Consider the following 18,572-nt stretch of genomic DNA (forward strand, 5'->3'; position numbering starts at 1 on the left):
ATCCAATGGTTCATTAAAGGGTCATGACAGTTTGGTTGATGTGGGGATCTTGGAGTAAACCCTGACAGGTAAATCTCACCTGAGACTTGGAAAATGTCAGAGCAAGTTAACTGTAACTATTTTGAGAAATAGGTCCTAACTGGGCTCTGGAGGACACTGGACAGTTCACTACCAGGTTACTGTGTACCCTGAGCTGACTTTTTAATTGTTATTATCTTATTTCTGTAGCTACAAACTCAATTATAACCAAGTGGATGGTACTCAAATGAGTCCCAATGGTATAAGTAAATTGCATAACAGGTTGTTAAGATTCCCAGTTTTCCCACAGCTGCTACACTGCTGTTCCTCTCTGCAGCTACAACAGTGTCCTCCTGGGATATATTCTATAAACTACTGACTTGGAATTAAAGATACTGGACCCAGTTACACACGCCATTTGTGATCTGGCTGTACCAGGTAGAAGTGAACAATTTTTAAAATCTTCATTAAAATGCGATCAAAAGTGTCATACGAAATTTAGTGGAAACAAAATATTACACACATGAAGACTCTTAACAGGATTATGGAAATATTGCTGAGTGGAATAATGACAGAAAACATGAATTGTGCCTTACAATGTAATTTATTGAAAAGAAGAAAAAATACATCTCAGTCACTGCACACAATTATTTGAAATGATGACATTTACAGAGGAAGCAATTCAAAGACTTTTTAAACAAAATTTCCATTATAGAAAGTTAGTAAAGACTTCAAATACTCTCTGTTTAGGTGCCCTCCATACTGGCATACCACAAGTGGAATTTAGATAATAAACTGTCTAAGGAAACTTAGCTAAGGAAAAGAATGATATGCTATCTAATACACAGTAGATAACTCAAGAAGAAAGACTGCCATTAAAATGGGATTTTCCTATTCTAAAATAACAGTCAAAGAGGAGAAATTCAGAGAATGGAATTTTCAGCCACATCTGTAAATAGAAATAGAAATACATGGTTAGTTATATTATTAGTGAGGTAAAGAGAAACTCTTATTATGTAATTTATTTTTCTAGCCATTTTCTCTTCAGATTAGATCAGCTCACAATGTTACTCTTGCTGTCCTGTTACTGACATACATTTCTGGTGTTACTGATTTTCAAGATTTAAAGACAACTTATTTTCTTTTGTAGTGTCACAAAAGATAGAGCAAGGCAACTAGAAAAAAAGGCTTGCATATAGATCAGAATTTTATAATTTTCCTTAGATTTATCTGTTGGAAGGGAAGTTTCCACTACTGCAAGGGGAAAGCACACACACACACATAATTAGAAGCTCCAATATAGCAGTGAAGGTCATTAAAACAAATTTGTAGACCTCTTCAACTGGTGTTGACAAATAGACACTTGGTTTCACCATGTGACTTGCTAAGGATTTCTGCTGCTGATATCATAAAGAACAGAATCCCACTATTGGATTAACCAGAGTTTCAAAGTCACGACTTCATGAAAATTGGTAACATCTGCCCATACTTGTATGAGTTTCCAATATTATAAACTATATTAGTTAAAATTAGGTGATTTTTAAGTTGCTGTTTAAATACATTATGATTATTTTTAAAAGTTGCAAATAGAAATATGATCAATAGATAGACATGTAATTTCCAAACTTACCAAGGGTCATAATTGTGGAGTTCCTGAGAATGGACTTAATTCTTCTGAAAGGAAAAAAAATTGTTAAAATCATGTGATCAAGGACTTGTAAAGATTCAAGGTTAAGGGGGAAAAATCATGCAATGAAGGCAGTCAGCAAATTTTTTTACCAAATCAAGAAAAAAATGACTGCTACTTATTTGGTATCTATTTTCCCAGCACCATGCTTAGTAGAGATTACTACATTTTATTACCTTAGGGTTATAAGATATCACATTGTTATTTCAAATAAGCAAAATGGTCAGAATTTGAATATAGGACTACTGAATATCAAAATCTATGCTCTATTCCCTACATAGCATTTTTATATTTATCATAAGTATACCCAAAACCAGGCATTTAAAGATTAGTAAAAGTACAAGGAGGAAAATGCTAAATTATATATCAGAAGTCTTTATATTTTTTAATTTAGAGAGGTCTTTTTGCTCACCCTCATTAGAATGAATTTCACTTATAGAATAGATAACACTGCTCTGCATGTTACCAAGCAATAGATTAATATTAGCCAGAGATACCAGAAAGTATTACTCATTTTCCATTTCAGAAAATTTTAGTATCATGCAGTAGGCATTGATTTGGCATGTTTATTCTAAATGTGTTCTCATAGTGTGTCCTCTAAGCTGCCTTCTTTTATTTCCTTTGTCAGAATATCAATATGCAGTAATTTAAATGAACTTACCACCACTGTGCCATAACATTAGTTTTCTCATTGTTCTCAGCGGAAGTTTGCTTAGCGATGTCTTGGGATGGCAGGAAAGATGGGTACTGCATGTTTTGTGGGAAATAGTACCAAGTAGCGTCAAGCTGGTAGACTTGAGGGAAGAGCTAGGAGAAAAGACAATTGAAAGCAACTGTGTATGAACAACTGCTGTTTTCAATCTCTGAAAAATCAGACATTTGATTTGTTTCCTAGATGCCTGTTAGCATCCCAGAAGGTGATTACTCTGTGAGAAAAAAGAAGAACTCAAACTCTGTGGTTTGGTGAATTATGGTGAAGAGACTTCTAGAAGCAGCTCTTTCAGGGTACCAGAGGAGCGATGAATAAATCACTTTTTTAAGGCCACTATTCAATATTAAACTCCAAGAACCTGTATTATTCACACAGGACAAATTACCAGAGCCCAGAAGAATGTAGGAGCATGAATTCCATTAGTATGCAATTCATAAGGTTATGGGCATTTTTGCTACTGAGCTCTATTACTTTCCTTAAAAGGCATTGAGGTCAAAGGAAGGATCCTGCATCTAGAGTCAGCTCAGGTGACTTTCAGAAATGCCAGGCATAGAAAGAAAATAATTCTCCAATTCCTATATCAATGCTGTTTCCAAACATCAGAGTTTTGAGGCCAAAACATTATCCTTTCTGAAATTTTGGAATAGCTGCCTCTGTTGATCCATTGTAGCATCTTACTTAATTGTTTCTATGTATTAACACAAGAACAATTGCATATAATTCTCTATATGTTTTGGTAGAAGATATGTGCTTTTTTTGCTGGAATTAGAAAAAAATGAAGTCATTTCAAATTTTGCTATGGATACTAGACTATGTAAAGATTAAAACAAATATGAAATCTGGAATTTTCTGTTTGCTTATTAAAGCATTTAAATTAAAAAAATTAAATATAAGAAAGTCAACTCACCTCAGGGTAGAATTGGGCCTGTTCCTTGATAGAGCGAGAGACAGAGAGAAGGAGAGAGAGAGAGAGAGAGAAGAAAAGGAGTTGTTATGATTTGAATGTATTCCCCCAAAATGTAACCCCTAATGCAACAGTTGTTGAGAGGTGGGAACTTAAAGAGCTGATAGGGTCTTAAGGGCTCTGCTCTCAAAAATGGATTAATGTTATCATGAAAGTGGCTTCATTATTGCAAGAGTGGATTTGTTATAAAGTGAGTTTGATCCTCTCTTGCTCTCGTTTGCACCTGCTCTTTTGCCCGTCTGTTCTTCCCCCGAGGGATGGCGCAGCAAGAAGGCCATGGTAAGATGCCCCTCAGTCTGATCTTGGACTTCCAGCCTACAGAATCATTAGCCAAATTAATTTCTGTTCATTATAAATTATCCAGTCTGTGGTATTTCTTGTTATAGCAGCACAAAAGGAACTATGGCTTTAGTGTCATGATTTACATCCAATAGAACACCATGATAGACCAAATTATTGCTGCCCCAATCCCTCATTAATAAGAAAAAATACATATATATTTTTCACACACTTTTTTCAAAGAATTACATGGAGAGTTGAGACCAGTGAACTCTTTGGAGCTCAAATAAACTGCATTATTGTCTTTAGTTTGCTTTTACTTTTACCAGTGAAAGTGATTAGAAGATTTCAGAAGGAATTGAAGATAAAATTTGATGTACACTGAGGAACTATTATTCCTAAAATCAATTAACAAACTCAATATGTTGAATCTTGGAGAAAAATTTTTCTGTCTAATTACCTTCACAGAGAGAAAACTCTATGGCCTTCTTTAGATGCTTTTTTGGTGGTTGTTAAATTGGCATGTCACGTATAAATTGAACCATTATTGGTCCAGAGTCATTGATTTGAACTCAGTTACCAACTTTGAAAGACACAAAAAAGCACTATAAACATAAGCATATGGGAGTTTTGGGGGAGAGGAGAAATTGATAAACATATTAATTTCTTCATAAACAAGAAACCAAAGATTAAAGAGAATACACAATATGTTCAAGTTCATGTGATTAGAAGGTGTCCAACCTGAGATTGAAAACCTAAGTTGTTTCCATTACACAGTACCATAGAAAAATAAAAGGTCACATTTGACAATGTGAATGGCCAGTTGGGATTTTTCTGACTTAAAAGTTGGCCTGATGCTATCTTCTTCACTCAGGGATGGCCATAGAATTATCCTTTCATTTTTCTTTGATGACTTATATCTGATCTTTCAGAGCAATGTTCAAGCCAGCACCGGAGAGTCCAACACTAGTCAACAGCTAAGAAATACTAGTGTAATGCTAGTTAATGATGCAGCTGGTTAACAATGCAGCTGGTTAACGATGCAGCTAGTTAACAACGCAGGTAGTTTCTGGAAAAAACAGTGACTGCTCATAGACCGTATCTGGAGCATTGTTAAAACACACATACACACACACACACACACGTACATTAACACTGATTTACCTGATTCACTACTCTTACGGGCTCTTCCTAGAAAGAAAAAGAGAATCAAAATTATCTTTTAAGACTGAATAAAACTTCAAAGACAGAAGAAACAACCTAATTGAAATACTTTTCATTTGGGAACTGACACTAATTTTGCCAATTGTAGTTTGAGACAGTGTTTCTTCGAAGACTCGTGGAGCATTCTCACTTATCTTTATAAGATTCACTAAATGGAGATTAGTGATTAGAGAGCACATTCTTGGTATGGATTTGGCATAGTTATTTATAGTAATCATAACTGTTAAGGTAATACATATTTCATAGTAACTGATCATTGCCATGACAATGAGATTAGAAGGTTCAGGAACACTGTGGGAATCAATGCTACATAGGCTAGGGGAAGAGTCAGTATCTGTTAGGTATTACTGATAAACTCATTTCACAGGTGAGAAAACAAAGGATTTTGGAGAGTATTTTGAGAAATAGTCTCTCCAGGTGGTTTCTTCAAAAGAAATGTGTGTCAACTAGTAAATCTCCAATACACTTTGCTTAAGAGAGCATAATTATAACTGAATTTGAGATTCTTAACAATAAATAGGATTTGAGAATCAGACAAATTTATGGGCATAAGTATATAAAATTAAGGAATATGCTAAAAATTATTATAATCATGGATATTAATGTTTCATAATGCTTATGATTATAATTGTGATACCCATGTTAGCTGAGACAGAACACTTTCCGTTTCCAAGAATAGAGACAAGGAGTTCTTACATTGCAGATTAATTAAATAATTTCAGAAACTTGGAAGTGAGAAAAAACTGAGAAGAAAGAAATCTCTTCGGCCGGGCACAGTGGCTCATGTCTGTAATCCTAGCACTCTGGGAGGCTGAAGAGGGAGGATTGCTTGAGCTCAGGAGTTTGAGACCAGCCTGAGCAAGAACGAGACCCCGTCTCTACTATAAATAGAAAGAGTTAGCCAAACAACTAAAAAATAGAAAAAATTAGCCGGGCATGGTGGCATGTGCCTGTAGTCCCAGCTACCTGGGAGGCTGAGGCAGGAGGATTGCTTGAGCCCAGGAGTTTAAAGTTGTTGTGAGCTAGACTGATGCCACAGCACTCTAGCCTGGGCAACAGAGTGAGACTCTGTCTCAAAAAAATAAAAAAATAAATTTCTTCAAGAGCAGGAGGCTATTTAAAAGCAAATAAATTTAAACTTAGCAATATATTATTTTGTAATATATTGTTATTTTATAATACATTAAGCAAAATATTACCACTTGAGCATGGTTGTATTCATTCATTCTGCGAAGTTGCTCCTGTATAAAAGGAAATAAATTCTAAATTACTTAGACATCTTATGGTGCAACACATTCGCCTTACCTTGCACCAAGAGTGTATCATCATACATGAAAGTTAGAATGAACTATATTCTATGCCAGAATTAACCAAAAATATCAAAACACTTATATTTTCTAAATTTAGAAAAATATTCAGCTAAAGGCTAAGCTCACTAGAGTTTGGAAGAATAAAAAAAAAATTGTAAGGTTCACACTGAGGCAAAATAATAACTTACCAATTTTCTAGGATTACATATTTTCTGTTCCTGGCTATTTACTAATTATTTAAATTTTATCTTTGGTAAATTTTAAATAAAGTATTACCAGATCTGGGTGGGAGACACTGTCTCTATTAGAATATATTTTTATTATAAAAGAGCATATATTATAAAAGCATAACAGAGGAAGAAAACATTAAAATATTTTACATTTAGTAAATAATCTTACCTGAGCATGGATAGCTTCCTAAGGAAGAGAAAATATTTTGATTAAGTATTTGATTTAATTCACTTATAACATTTACCAGGTACCTTCATTCATTCAGAAACTATGCCAAGTATTAAAAACACATCTATGAAATATTATGAAAACTATGAGCAAGCCAGAATGGTTCTAACAGTTGAAGTTACAGACAAGCCATGTCACAACTAAGGTACTAAAAAGTATTATTCAGGTAATTTTTTAGATCAGTAATGAGGAATTCTAGTGGGATACTGATGTATTTAAATTTATGAGGACATTAAACACAAGGAACCTGAAAACTGAAACAGGAGGAACAATTGGGATCCACATTAAATTTGTAATTGACTTTCCGCCTCCCACACTGATTATAGAAGAAAATGTTAAAATGTAATTTTGCTAAATTAGGGCAAGACCTTTTCCCAAAGTCTCAGTGAAGTCAAATTTATTTGCAGTAACTTAAGAAAGGTTTTTATTGCCCTTTCAAGTGAAAGACTTTTATGATACTCAAAAGGTCAAATCCAGCAATAAGTAGCTGTGTGAGTTATGGCAGAAGTAAACCTGGCGTGTGGTATTCCTGGTTCATTTTCTAGAATCCACACTGTTTCTTAAATGGAACGTTTACTTGGCACAACTGTGCTTTCACAGGTAACCACGTTTATGACACCCTCAACTAGGACTGAATTTGGGAAAATAGACACATGACAAATTTTTTAAGACAATGTATCATCAGGGAGACTATAAGACGATTTGAGGTAGAATGTAGTCAAAGTAAATTTCTCCCTGGTTAGTAATTATGGATAAGATATACAACTTTAGTCATAAATAGAGTGAGCTTTGCCAGTAAATACATAGACAATGATATACATAATTTATCAATTATTACTGGTCAAAGCTAGAATAAATAATTTCTTAAGAAAAATGAAAGCATATCTAGAAGTGGCCCCAATTTAAAATTTATTTATTTACATTCTACAGTAGAATATGATTTTGTATTATAATAAATAAAATATTACCAGCTGGAGTTGGTTGTATTTGTTCATTCTATGAAGCTGTTCCTATTTAAAAGGAAAAATATTCTCAATTGCTTGTATGCCATTCGGTCCAGTTCCATCATTTTTAGATAATGAAGCAAAAATATTAAAATACTCTTTCCCAGGGATAGAGAATGAGTAACTATCAATCCTACGTTAATGCTATTTCTACCACAAGTAATTTCAACCTATTCTATTATTCCTTTTTAAAAACATTAGAAAAACTACTTCTTAAACTTATTTTTAACTTGAAATAAATTACAGTGCAAACTGATATAAATTAGTATCTGACAATTTTACTTGCAGCATATTAGAATTACTAAGAACATTGAAAATGTTTTTTGCTTTCTGACTGTGAAAAGTTTACTTTGGCCAAATTAAATGAGCATATTAGATGAATGGAGAAAAATGATGCTTCTAATATTAGCCAACATTTTTTGATAATTTACTATGTGCCACTTAAATACTATGCTATTTAGATTGAAAAGGAGACTATAAAATACAAATATTCAACTGAAACCATAAATAAGATACCTTCGATTAAAAAAATTGTTTTATTTTTGGAGTGGAATTAGCAAACATCTAGAGTCCATTAGACCACTTACTATAGATAAGTCCACCACATAATGAGAAGGAGATATATCTTATCAATACAACATTCTAACTTGTTCCTTGGTATACTTGATACACCTTTAATGAATTTTTACCTGATTGCATTGGTTGGTCACATCTTCATTTAAAGCGCATTTTGGCTGAAAAATATATATAAAGGTTGTTTAAGTAAATTTTAACTTGTCTTGGATAATATTAATATATTTTAAATTTAGCAAATATGTCTTACCTCGGTGCTGCTTTGGGAAGCAACTTCCTTTTAAAAAAATAAAAAAAAATGCAGAATTTTAATTTTATGACATTAATTTACACTTAAGGTGAGAATATTAATCGACCAGACATGATTACTAAATAACTAGGGTAAACTGATTTTTAGCCATAATTTCCTGGATAACTGAGACAAGATTAATAATTTGAGGCAGATGTTATATTTACACTGCTTTTCCTTTTCTTACTGCCTTCACCAGGATGTTACTCCGAATACTGGGGGTGGATGTGAAGTAATCACCTTTATTGAATAAACAGGAACTCCAGCTAATTGACTTGCTTTTATTTTGGTCATATGAATGAAGGTCTTCTCCCAAGTCAAAGGAGGGAGCTCATAACCTTCTTTGCTATCTTTTTTCTCTAGATTAACAAAAAGCAAAGGGTGAACAGTAGTTACAGGATTCCAGGGTCTGATTAACCTAGAATTTATTGATTTCTACCCAGGATTTCTTTGGTTTAGAAGCAGGGTCATTGTTGGAACTTTTACTGATAAGATTGGGTTCTATCAAAATCCGTGAAGGACAAAATAATTGGGAAAAATTGGGCTCCATAGATGGCCAGACAGGATTGCTGTCCAGAAATAATTCTGTAAATTTGTCTCTGACAAATAATTCCTTTCTTCTTTTGGGTATATAATCCCACACAAAAACTAGGATAGTGTCACATACACAGTGCCTGGTACAATGAAATCTTACCGGGCATGTAATATTCCTAGTATAATAAGTTTTCATAAAAGTTTTTTTAATTAATTAGAGCACTGAATTAATATCAAAATCATTTACCTCGCTTGATGAACTGCTGCTAGATTCACTCTGCTAAAAGAAAGAAAACCACTGGTAATGATCTTCCTGAATTTTTAGAATTGAAAGAAACCAGTTCTGTACCATCACAGTGGGTTGCTTACCCCTGGGAACATCAGAATTGAAATTGGTGGTATGAAAAGATTCAGGGCTACTATAATATATTTATCAGGAATGTCAATTTTACTTGAAAAATGATGGGGTAAAGTTTAATAATATATCTGGGAACTTAAAAACTTTATTTTTTTAGTTTACTAAAACAAACATAGGTATATCATTGAGTAGAATGCAAAATTTATATAGATCCTTGTGATAAAATGAAACTTCAAAGAAAGAGTCATATTGAACTGGTTGACCCAGAACCTTGAGTTAACTGTTCTCAACTTTGCTTGGGGTTAATTTTATGTAAAACAATGGAAACATCAAATACATCCAACAGTTTCAAGATGGAATTAAAATTACATTAGCTTTTAAAACATCTACCCTTTTAGATATTTATTTTTTTCTTCTAAATCCTGTATGCCTACGTTTACATATAGATATAATATTTGTTCCCAAGTAGATATTTTAAAAGATTAATGTTAATATACAACAGACTATTCAACTCTGGGAAGAGTTGATTGAGCGTATATAATGGGCTAATAATTTTTTCCCATGTGTTTAGAGTAGGTAGCATAGCCCATTGATCCTAGGTAATTGCTGTGATAGATTTTTCCTGCGCACGGACTATCTTCAATAGCATAAAAGAGTAATCTCATGCCCTAGGATGTCAGAGGCAAGTTTGTATTGGAGTCTTATTTTAAATATTTGTGAACCTTTTGCTTTTTACTCTTTCTTTTAATAAATAAGCAATGTTTTCACTGATTATCATTTAAATGGCTCAAATTCTCGCTTCCAATTTTAACTTTATCTGGCACAATGTTGTATGTTCTTGAGTATAATACCTCTGTATGAGTAGTGCAATGAGTTAAAATTAGGATAGGATTCATTTAACATCAGGATTTTAAACATTCTAAAATTAAGTTTCTTATCTTACTCAATTTGAGAAGATCTCCTTCTTAAAAAGAAGCACACTGCATACTATACACGCATACTTAATGCATGATACATCAGTGTGGAGTTCATGAGAATAAAAGAGCCTTACCTCAGTCTCGGTTATTACATGTTGTTCCTTAGGAAAAGTAAAGAGAATTAATTTATTTTTCGTGACTCCCAGTCAAATGCAAAATTGATAATTACCAAATAAAATACATGCCAAAGAAAATATAAAAATGGGGCAATGTCAAAGTAATAAGGAAAATTTAAAAACCTGCCTCCTTTGATCTGAGCTAACTGAAAGATTTAGCTTCCTAATCCACATTTCAGAGTTTAAATTTTTTTAATTTTTTTTATATTGTGGTAAATCAGTGTAAACAAGTTTACGTTTTCCTTTAACACCACTTCTCTCTCTCTCTCTTAGGCTTCTGGACATTAAGCAAATAATTGCATTAAAGATCACGCAGTAGATAAAAGTATGCCGAAGGGGAGCACTGCTTCAATGGCATGTAAACACTTCAGCAAAATAGATTTTTTATCTGTCTAGTATGTTGTGTTCAGTCTTCATGACTACGGCAATACAGAGAGTGGTGGCATTATCCATAGAATTTAAGTTCAAAATATTAGTGTTGGTTTAGTTATGCAGCTAACTTGGGCCAACATGATATAATAATCTTTTTTCTTTCTTTGACTTAGAGTTATCTTTCATCATTCTGACGCAAGAGAATTATTTATACATATTGAGCAGTGGATTTGAAGGAAACATTTTTTTGTTATTTTTTTCCTTTTTCGTATTGAGTGCAGTTGTTTTAAAACAAAGAGTCTTACCTCAGTTGATTCATTGTTAGTTTCCCGCTAAGACAAAATAATTTATCAATCACTTGTGAAGATATATATCTTATAGGTCATAAATTTTGAGCGCCTATTTGATCTCTCAATATGAAATCTATTAAGAAACCAGTAGACACTACAAATCAAAAAGTTAGGTTTAAAGAGAATAATCAGCTGTGACTATGTGAGACAGTCTTGAGTCAGATATACTGCATTGCTTTGTAATATCTTTGATAAAGCATTCCTTCCACTTTGATGATAAATACAAATAAACAATTGCACTTGTTTATTCATTCACATTAATGCTTTGTGTCATTATAGGTACACAGTTAAGTCAATAAAATTAGTAGTCTTTAGAATTCTCAGCAGAACTCATTAGTCATTATAAATGGCATCATATCATGACTATCCTTCAGGGAAAGGATAAATGTCATAAAAAACACATTTTTTAAACAAAAATGAAAACATTTTTCCTACTATAAGGATATATATTTTGGCCACACTATTTTAAGAAAAACTTTGATACTTAGATTTCTTTGCTCTGTTTTTCTCCCTGACGTTCTCTCTGCCAAAATCAATAAAGTATAGCTTATGAAGTATATTTTTATAAGAGCACACTTTTAAAATAGTTTAAATTTCATTGATGTTTCTTACCCTGTTCAGTTCATTGATGTATTCCTTAGAGATAGAAGAAATAAATAATATTAGTGAAATGAGACATAAATGAATGAACATGTATGAGAAAGCCTCCCTCTCATTGGCCTATTGCAAATTTATAAATAATGTATTTTAATGAATGCACTAATATTTCTTGTTATATAACTTCTAACCTTAAGGGCTTTTTTTGTTTGTTTGTTTGCTTTTTTGCTACATGTTCTCCATGTAAGTTGTCAGTATATGTAAGTGTGCACTTAAAAATATTTTAAAATTTATTCCACTGAACTTTGTTGTCTTAGACCTTCACCTTGTGTTAGGCACTGTTATGAGTCCCCTGATCCTAACAGTTGCTTCCCTCTCTTCACTCTACAATATGTCCCGTGGAGTCATTCTTACCTGTCTTAATTCTATTGGTGTGGCCTGCAAAAAAAAAAAAAAAAAAAGAAAGAAAAAAATGTTATAAAGGTTATACTAAAATTCAAAGTTGAGTTGTCCATCAAATTTTTTAAATAATTTCTTTGAATTAAAATTTGATGTTTTTCTATTTGACAATTAAGTGACAAAATTATAGAAAAATACAACACATTTGGGGTAATATTTACAGTCAGAAAACATTCCATGATAATGAGTACAGAAATTATAAAGTTCTACTTAGGTCATGCAAAAGAAAGCACAAGTGTTTTGGAAAGGGGCAAACATTTAGGTACAAATTAAAATTTAAAGTAGCTCTTTAATATTTTCATATCTTGTTTCAGTATATTTTGTGGGTGCCTGGATTGACTGACTAAAGGGATGGTTGACCAAGTGAAGTGAAAAAACATTTTTTATGAACAAAAATTAAATGAATTTCTGCCCCAAAATATGTTTATCTTTTAAGAATAAGTGGATAAACACTTACCAGAGCAATTGCTGAAAACTTTCTTTCTTTGAGGATTTCCTGTTGAAATTGGATTGTGAATTATAAAAATGATAAACACCAAAAAATGAAGGTTTTTATTTTCCATTTGAACACAAATGTTCCATTTCATTTGGTAAACTGGCAGATTTTTTAGGTAGAAGAAAAAACAATAGTTTGAGGGTTTTTAAAACTTTCAATCTATTTAGGAGATACAAGTGCAATTTTTTATATGGATATATTGTATATGTGTGAGGTGTGGTCTTTTAGTGTATCTGTCACCCGGATAGCATGCATTGCACCCAATAGGTAATTTTTCATCCCTCACTTCCCTTGTGTCAATAGATTTAGTTTTATTATCTAATTTTAAAATCTAAAGGGGACACTTTAATTAGTTTCTTCTTCACCAGGCCTTGAGATTTCGAAAGTACATGCTTAGCAAAATGTCTAAAGAAGAAATTGAATAGGGGTTTCAAAACAAAGTTGAGAGAGTAATCCAAGGACCTGTGTACTTGGATACATTTTAGTGTAAATCAAAATTAGAATGACGAAGACATTCAACGTTCATGAGAACTAACTGAAAGATAGGAGGTGAGGGGAAGTCAACATTCCCTACAGAGAGCTTACCTCGCTGCTGCCTGGTTGATTCTGCAGAAAAATAATAATTTTGAAACATGGCATTAGTTCAGTTACTGGAAAAAATGCAGGATTAATGATTCTTGTAGAAGGTGTGGTAGAGGTAACCAACTCAAGATTCAACATGTAAAATGAGGCCAAATTGTAAATCACATGTTTGAACACATATAAAAGAGATAGAAGCAAGACTATATTAAAATAAACCACTCTGTTTAATTATTTCTTTTGAATAATAGCAATCCCTTTATTAACATAAATTTTATATAAGGCCATGTGCTCTCTTCTTTAATAGGTTTTGTAAGAGCAGGCAACAGCTGTCAGTCTGTGAACTGAAGGAATTATGCCTTAGCCCAAGTGAAATGGGTACAAAGAAGGGAAGATCAGTTTTGAAGTCTATGTGCTCCCATTGCACTTAAGCTCCACAAGTAGAAAGAATTCTTGGAATGTAGAATAACATACTTACTTGAATGAGTTCTGGGTGTCTAAGAGGATGTTTCTGTGAAAAATAATGCAAAAATTTTAAAACAAAACAAGCAAAGCAACAGTAATAATACACATATAATACTATGAATATTATTAACATTGCTATTTAAGAAGGGTGTGTATTTTAACAGCAAAATTTGCCAGAGATCAAGAACTCTGGGAAGAAAAAGAAAAAAAAATCATAATTATTTCATTGACAAATATCAAAGGAAAATAGGTTGATTATTTCCTTTCTTTAGAGTATGACAGAGAATTGAGAAAACTGTGTAAAAAGTCTTTAAAAAGTAAAACCCTTAGTTAGTGTGAATTAATACAGAATGATAAAAAATGTATTTAGTTTTATGAACTATTTATAAGATTTATATTATAAGTCATCTGAAGATGATGTTAAATCCTTATAGAAATGTTGGGCATTATAATTAAATGTTTGCCTGGATTTTATTTTTATCATCAATTAAATCATATAAAAATGTATCTTCCTGTGGAATCAACCCAAGTGCCCATCAATATGAGTAGATTAATAAAATGTGCTATATTATACTATGGAATACTACGTAGCCACGAGTAAGGATGAATTAAGGCCTTTTGCAAAAGTTTGTATGGAAGTGAAGACCATTCTCCTAAGTGAAGTATCTAAAGAATGGAAAACAAACACCACATGCACTCACTATTAAATTGGAACTAACTGATGAGCACACATGTGCACAAAAGGAAGTAAAATGAAATGGAAATCAAGCAGGGGGAGGAGGGTGGAGAAGATGGACGAAAACCTACATAACGGGTACAATGAACACCATCTGGGTGATGGGCACACTGATAATCCTGACTGAAGCATAACAAAATAGGTACATGTAACCAAAAACATTTGCACCTTAGTAATATCTTGACATCAAAAAAAAAAAAGTATCTTCTCAGACCACAGTGGAATAAAACTAGAAATCAACTGAAGAGAAACACTCAATTCTACACAAAGTCATGGGAATTAAAAATGCATTTTAATCTGCATTTTGACCGCGAAGATAAGACTTAAGTTTTGTTACATGATGGCACAAACAAACAAACAAAGATTCTATTGTTTTCCTTGGAATAAAGGTGTAGAATTTTTTTGGGGGGGGATAATTTTATCCATTTCCTTTTTGTAAAATGAGAAGATAAGAAGTGCTTAAATGATACATTTGTAAGGCACTTTAATCTTCATTTGGTAACTTGTAGTTAGAGATTTCTTTCTATTGGTGTCTAGGATATAGCATGAGCAAAAGGCTGTTGGTTTAGAATTTAAGTCTTAGTGATTCCTCACTGTCCAAAGGAGGATGCAGAGAATGAGTCTCATTAACACAAGCAATAACCCCCTAGCATTTCATAAACCTTTGCTTCTGTATGAGATGGTCTTAGTGTCCAAATATCCCTGATCATTCCTTTATCTGGATTTTTTATACTCATACCTTTATCTGTTTATTTCTCCTTACATTTATTAGCTATACATCACAAGGAAACAAAGAAACTTTTGCTTCATATAACTACCTAAATAGATGCAAACTCTAATTTTGAGAAGAATGGTTATTTTAATTTACATTTTCACTGTTTACAGTGACCACAATAATTTGATTGCTGAATTGGCAGAATCAGCTCAGTTTATTATCCCTTGGGGAAAACAACAACAGAAAAAAGGTGACACAGCCACCTGAAACAAGAGTTTGACTTAGGTTCCAGAAGTAGGATACATTGGAACATGTGGGTTTATGTTACATTTGGTTAAGAAATGTTAGACACCTGTCACATGTCTGAATTATATCTGATTTATATATATAGCTGATTTATATCTGAATATTTCTGATTTAATTTGAATCATTTCTGAATATCTAGAAATATTCTATAGTGGACCCAGGGAACCAGCCTAATCACATTCTTTGATGCTATTTATTATGTTACTCAATAACTCATTTCTTCTTTTTCTTAATTTTTCTCTTTAATTCTCATTTATTGTGAGGTGCTTATATTTCAAGCTTTGAATTGATTATATAATAATGATGAAAATGTGAATTATTACTACATTTCTAATGTCAATAGAAAGATCACCCAGTGCTTTAAGAGTACTATTCCCAGTACCCTGGGAGTCATCAGGTCATTTCTAATAAGATTCTAGAACCTAAATTCTCTATTGAGCTTACAGGTCTGGCAAGAGCGACAGCCACAAGGCAGGTGAGTATGAGAAGCTTCATGGTTGTCAAGGCCTATGAAAGATGACCAAAAAAAGAAAAGAAAAAGAAATATCATATTAAAATAGAGTTTTTTAATGAAAAAAAATCATTAATTTTTCAACAAAGGGTCTCACCACTACAAACAACAGTAAATATGGTAAAAGTAAATTCACTTGAGAAGCAGTACTTTTATAAACTTAAGATGTTCTATTTTTTCTCAACGTAAATGTTTATCATTTTAGTTATCTTTGTTAGTTCTTACATTATTTAAAAATACCAGTTTCTTAAAACCTTTTTATTCGCTAATACTCTAGAACAAGACACTTGGTCCCTAATGTGGTAATATGGCTTCGTGAGAAGAATAGAGAAGAACGAGTATTTCAATACAATTAACAACAACAACTTTTTCTCCCAGATCATTAGAAAGCGTAATAAACTAAAATCCACTAAAAACTGGTTATTAATTTTATCTGAAATGTCTTGACTATGTGTTACTCTGATAAGTCTGCTTGAGAGCATTTTGTTCTTTTAGTCTTCTTAAAAAATGCCAGCAACACATTATACTAAAGCTATTAATTTCCATCAATTATATTTTAAAAGAATCAACCAGGTGCAGTGGCTCATGCCCATAATCCTAGCACTCTGAGAGGCCAAGGTAGGAGGAACGCTTGAGCTCAAGAGCTTGAGACCAGTCTGAGCAAGAGCGAGACCCTGTTTCTATTAAAAATATAGAAAAAATTAGCTGGGCATGGTGGCACATGCCTGTAGTCCCAGCTACTGGGGAGGCTGAGGTAGAAAGATTGCCTGAGTGTAGGAGTTAGAGGTTGCTGTGAGCTAAGCTGACGCCACAGCACTCTAGCCTGGGCAGCAGAGCAAGACTCTGTCTCAAATACATAAATAAATTAATTAAAAGAATCTAGCTATAACTTTATGCTTTGTTACATTGGGATATCCATGACATGACTATATGAAGATGATTGAATTGGATAGAATAATAACATTCAGATGTCTTATCATGTTTGACTTCTAGAGTTCCATCAAACTGCAAGAACCCAGAAATCCTGACATTAATATGTACTAGAAAAATGGTTTCCAGAGAAAGTAGAAAAAAAAAAATCAGGTTAAATTGCAATTTGCTCACACCTTAGTCAACAAACTAATGCTCACATAGCTTTATATACTGCTTCAGTCTACAAATTACAGAATGTAGATGCATTATTAAAGAAGACATATTTTTAAACCCAAATTAATTTGTATCTATCCATTTGTATCATTCCAGATATCTAAATTTAATTTTTACAAAGGTAGTCATCTATATTTAATAGTCTATCTTTGATATACATATTGTAGAACTGATTTTATTACCCAAATAATATGCAACAAAAATGAAATGGTCTGACAGCTATGGTATTAATAATTACAAAGATTATAAATTATTTTACATAACAACTTTTCATAAGATTGGGCAAAAATGATTCAAATTATCTTACCCCAAGTCTCTACTGAAATTATGTATCTACTTTTCCAATATACGATATTTTAATTACAAAATTATCAAAAAATTATGTGGCCTTTATAAAAGTATAATGATTTCTCACCCAAAGCTCAACATTCACAAACGTGTTTTTAAGTTACCAGTATATTAGAAGAAGGTATTAATATTTGCAAACATATAGAAAAGTTACAAATGCATCTTTAAAAAGAGTGGAAGAAAAAGATTAGATAATGTAAAATCATAGTAATTTTGCAGTATGTAAGCACAATACCTTGAACCCAAGACTGGAAAGAAGCAAGCTGGGCTGATGATCGAGGTGATGGAGCTCTTTACTTGGTGGCTATTTAAACCTAGTGATTGGTAAAATGCTAATTTTGTGGTTTTGGTTCAACCAATAGGTTTATTTAAATTCTCAGAATTCTCCCAAATAGGAAATTAATTTTCTGCCCAATTCCTTTCCCAGGAAATTCTGAGGAGAGTTTTCAACAGGAAGTGATTCATACTATGATAACAAATCATATAGGAAATGAAGTGGCAGTATTAAATATCAAAATACAAAAATTTCCAGATTTATGATTATTATAAGAACATGATTTTATGTTGAATGGGCAATTGAAAAGAGTACTATCTCAATATAATTTCTTTTATATCTTTTTCTTTTAAAAAATTCAATTTCTATAAAGAAAATCCTTGGGACAAAATGAGATTTTCAAAAATTTTAAATTTTTAGCAACATACTAGGCCATTAAAAGAATTCATCATTTATTTCACCTTTCAAAATACAACTTGTCTTCTATCATTTATTGTGATTATTTATTTTATAGAGTAACTTCTGTTATTTGTGGCCTGATCTTTTTTCCTAAGAAGGAAATCCAATTGTATTATATGTTTTGGTGATATTTTAACTAGACCAGGTAATTTTTTGTTTGCTTGTTTTAGGCATACCAGTTGGGATAGTATTCATTTGTTTAATTATTACATAACACTGTTTAATTAAAAGTAATATTTATTCAATAATTATAAT

The 18,572-nt window shown here is 32.3% G+C and overlaps 1 protein-coding gene and 1 long non-coding RNA gene across 2 annotated transcripts; both read right to left on the bottom strand.

The window, feature by feature from the left end:
* Positions 1–625: 625 nt before the first annotated feature.
* On the bottom strand, positions 626–7,665 carry LOC142864745 (uncharacterized). The gene is made up of 6 exons (XR_012915095.1): positions 7,622–7,665; positions 6,594–6,611; positions 4,825–4,851; positions 2,367–2,512; positions 1,649–1,692; positions 626–967 (listed from the first exon to the last, which is right to left on the bottom strand). It is a non-coding gene; the product is annotated as an uncharacterized LOC142864745 (long non-coding RNA).
* A 666-nt stretch (positions 7,666–8,331) lies between these two features.
* On the bottom strand, positions 8,332–17,860 carry CSN1S1 (casein alpha s1). The gene is made up of 11 exons (XM_012785911.2): positions 17,820–17,860; positions 16,024–16,086; positions 13,836–13,868; positions 13,364–13,384; positions 12,740–12,778; positions 12,238–12,261; positions 11,839–11,862; positions 10,463–10,489; positions 9,301–9,333; positions 8,481–8,507; positions 8,332–8,391 (listed from the first exon to the last, which is right to left on the bottom strand). The coding sequence occupies exons 2-11, from the start codon at positions 16,072–16,074 to the stop codon at positions 8,332–8,334; spliced, it is 339 nt and encodes a 112-aa protein (XP_012641365.2). The 5' UTR covers positions 16,075–16,086; positions 17,820–17,860.
* Positions 17,861–18,572: the final 712 nt, after the last annotated feature.

Source organism: Microcebus murinus, chromosome 26 (assembly GCF_040939455.1).
Source record: "Microcebus murinus isolate Inina chromosome 26, M.murinus_Inina_mat1.0, whole genome shotgun sequence".
Taxonomy (NCBI): Eukaryota; Metazoa; Chordata; class Mammalia; order Primates; family Cheirogaleidae; genus Microcebus; species Microcebus murinus.

Excerpts from the sequence above, each read along its gene's own strand:
- CSN1S1 (XM_012785911.2), bottom strand. The coding sequence starts at position 16,074 with ATGAAGCTTCTCATACTCACCTGCCTTGTGGCTGTCGCTCTTGCCAGA. Across the intron at positions 12,262-12,739 it reads AGTTTTCAGCAATTGCTCTG|GCCACACCAATAGAATTAAG; the intron begins GTAAGTGTTTAT and ends TTTTTTTTGCAG. Across the intron at positions 8,508-9,300 it reads GCAGCAGTTCATCAAGCGAG|GAAGTTGCTTCCCAAAGCAG; the intron begins GTAAATGATTTT and ends TTTTTTTAAAAG.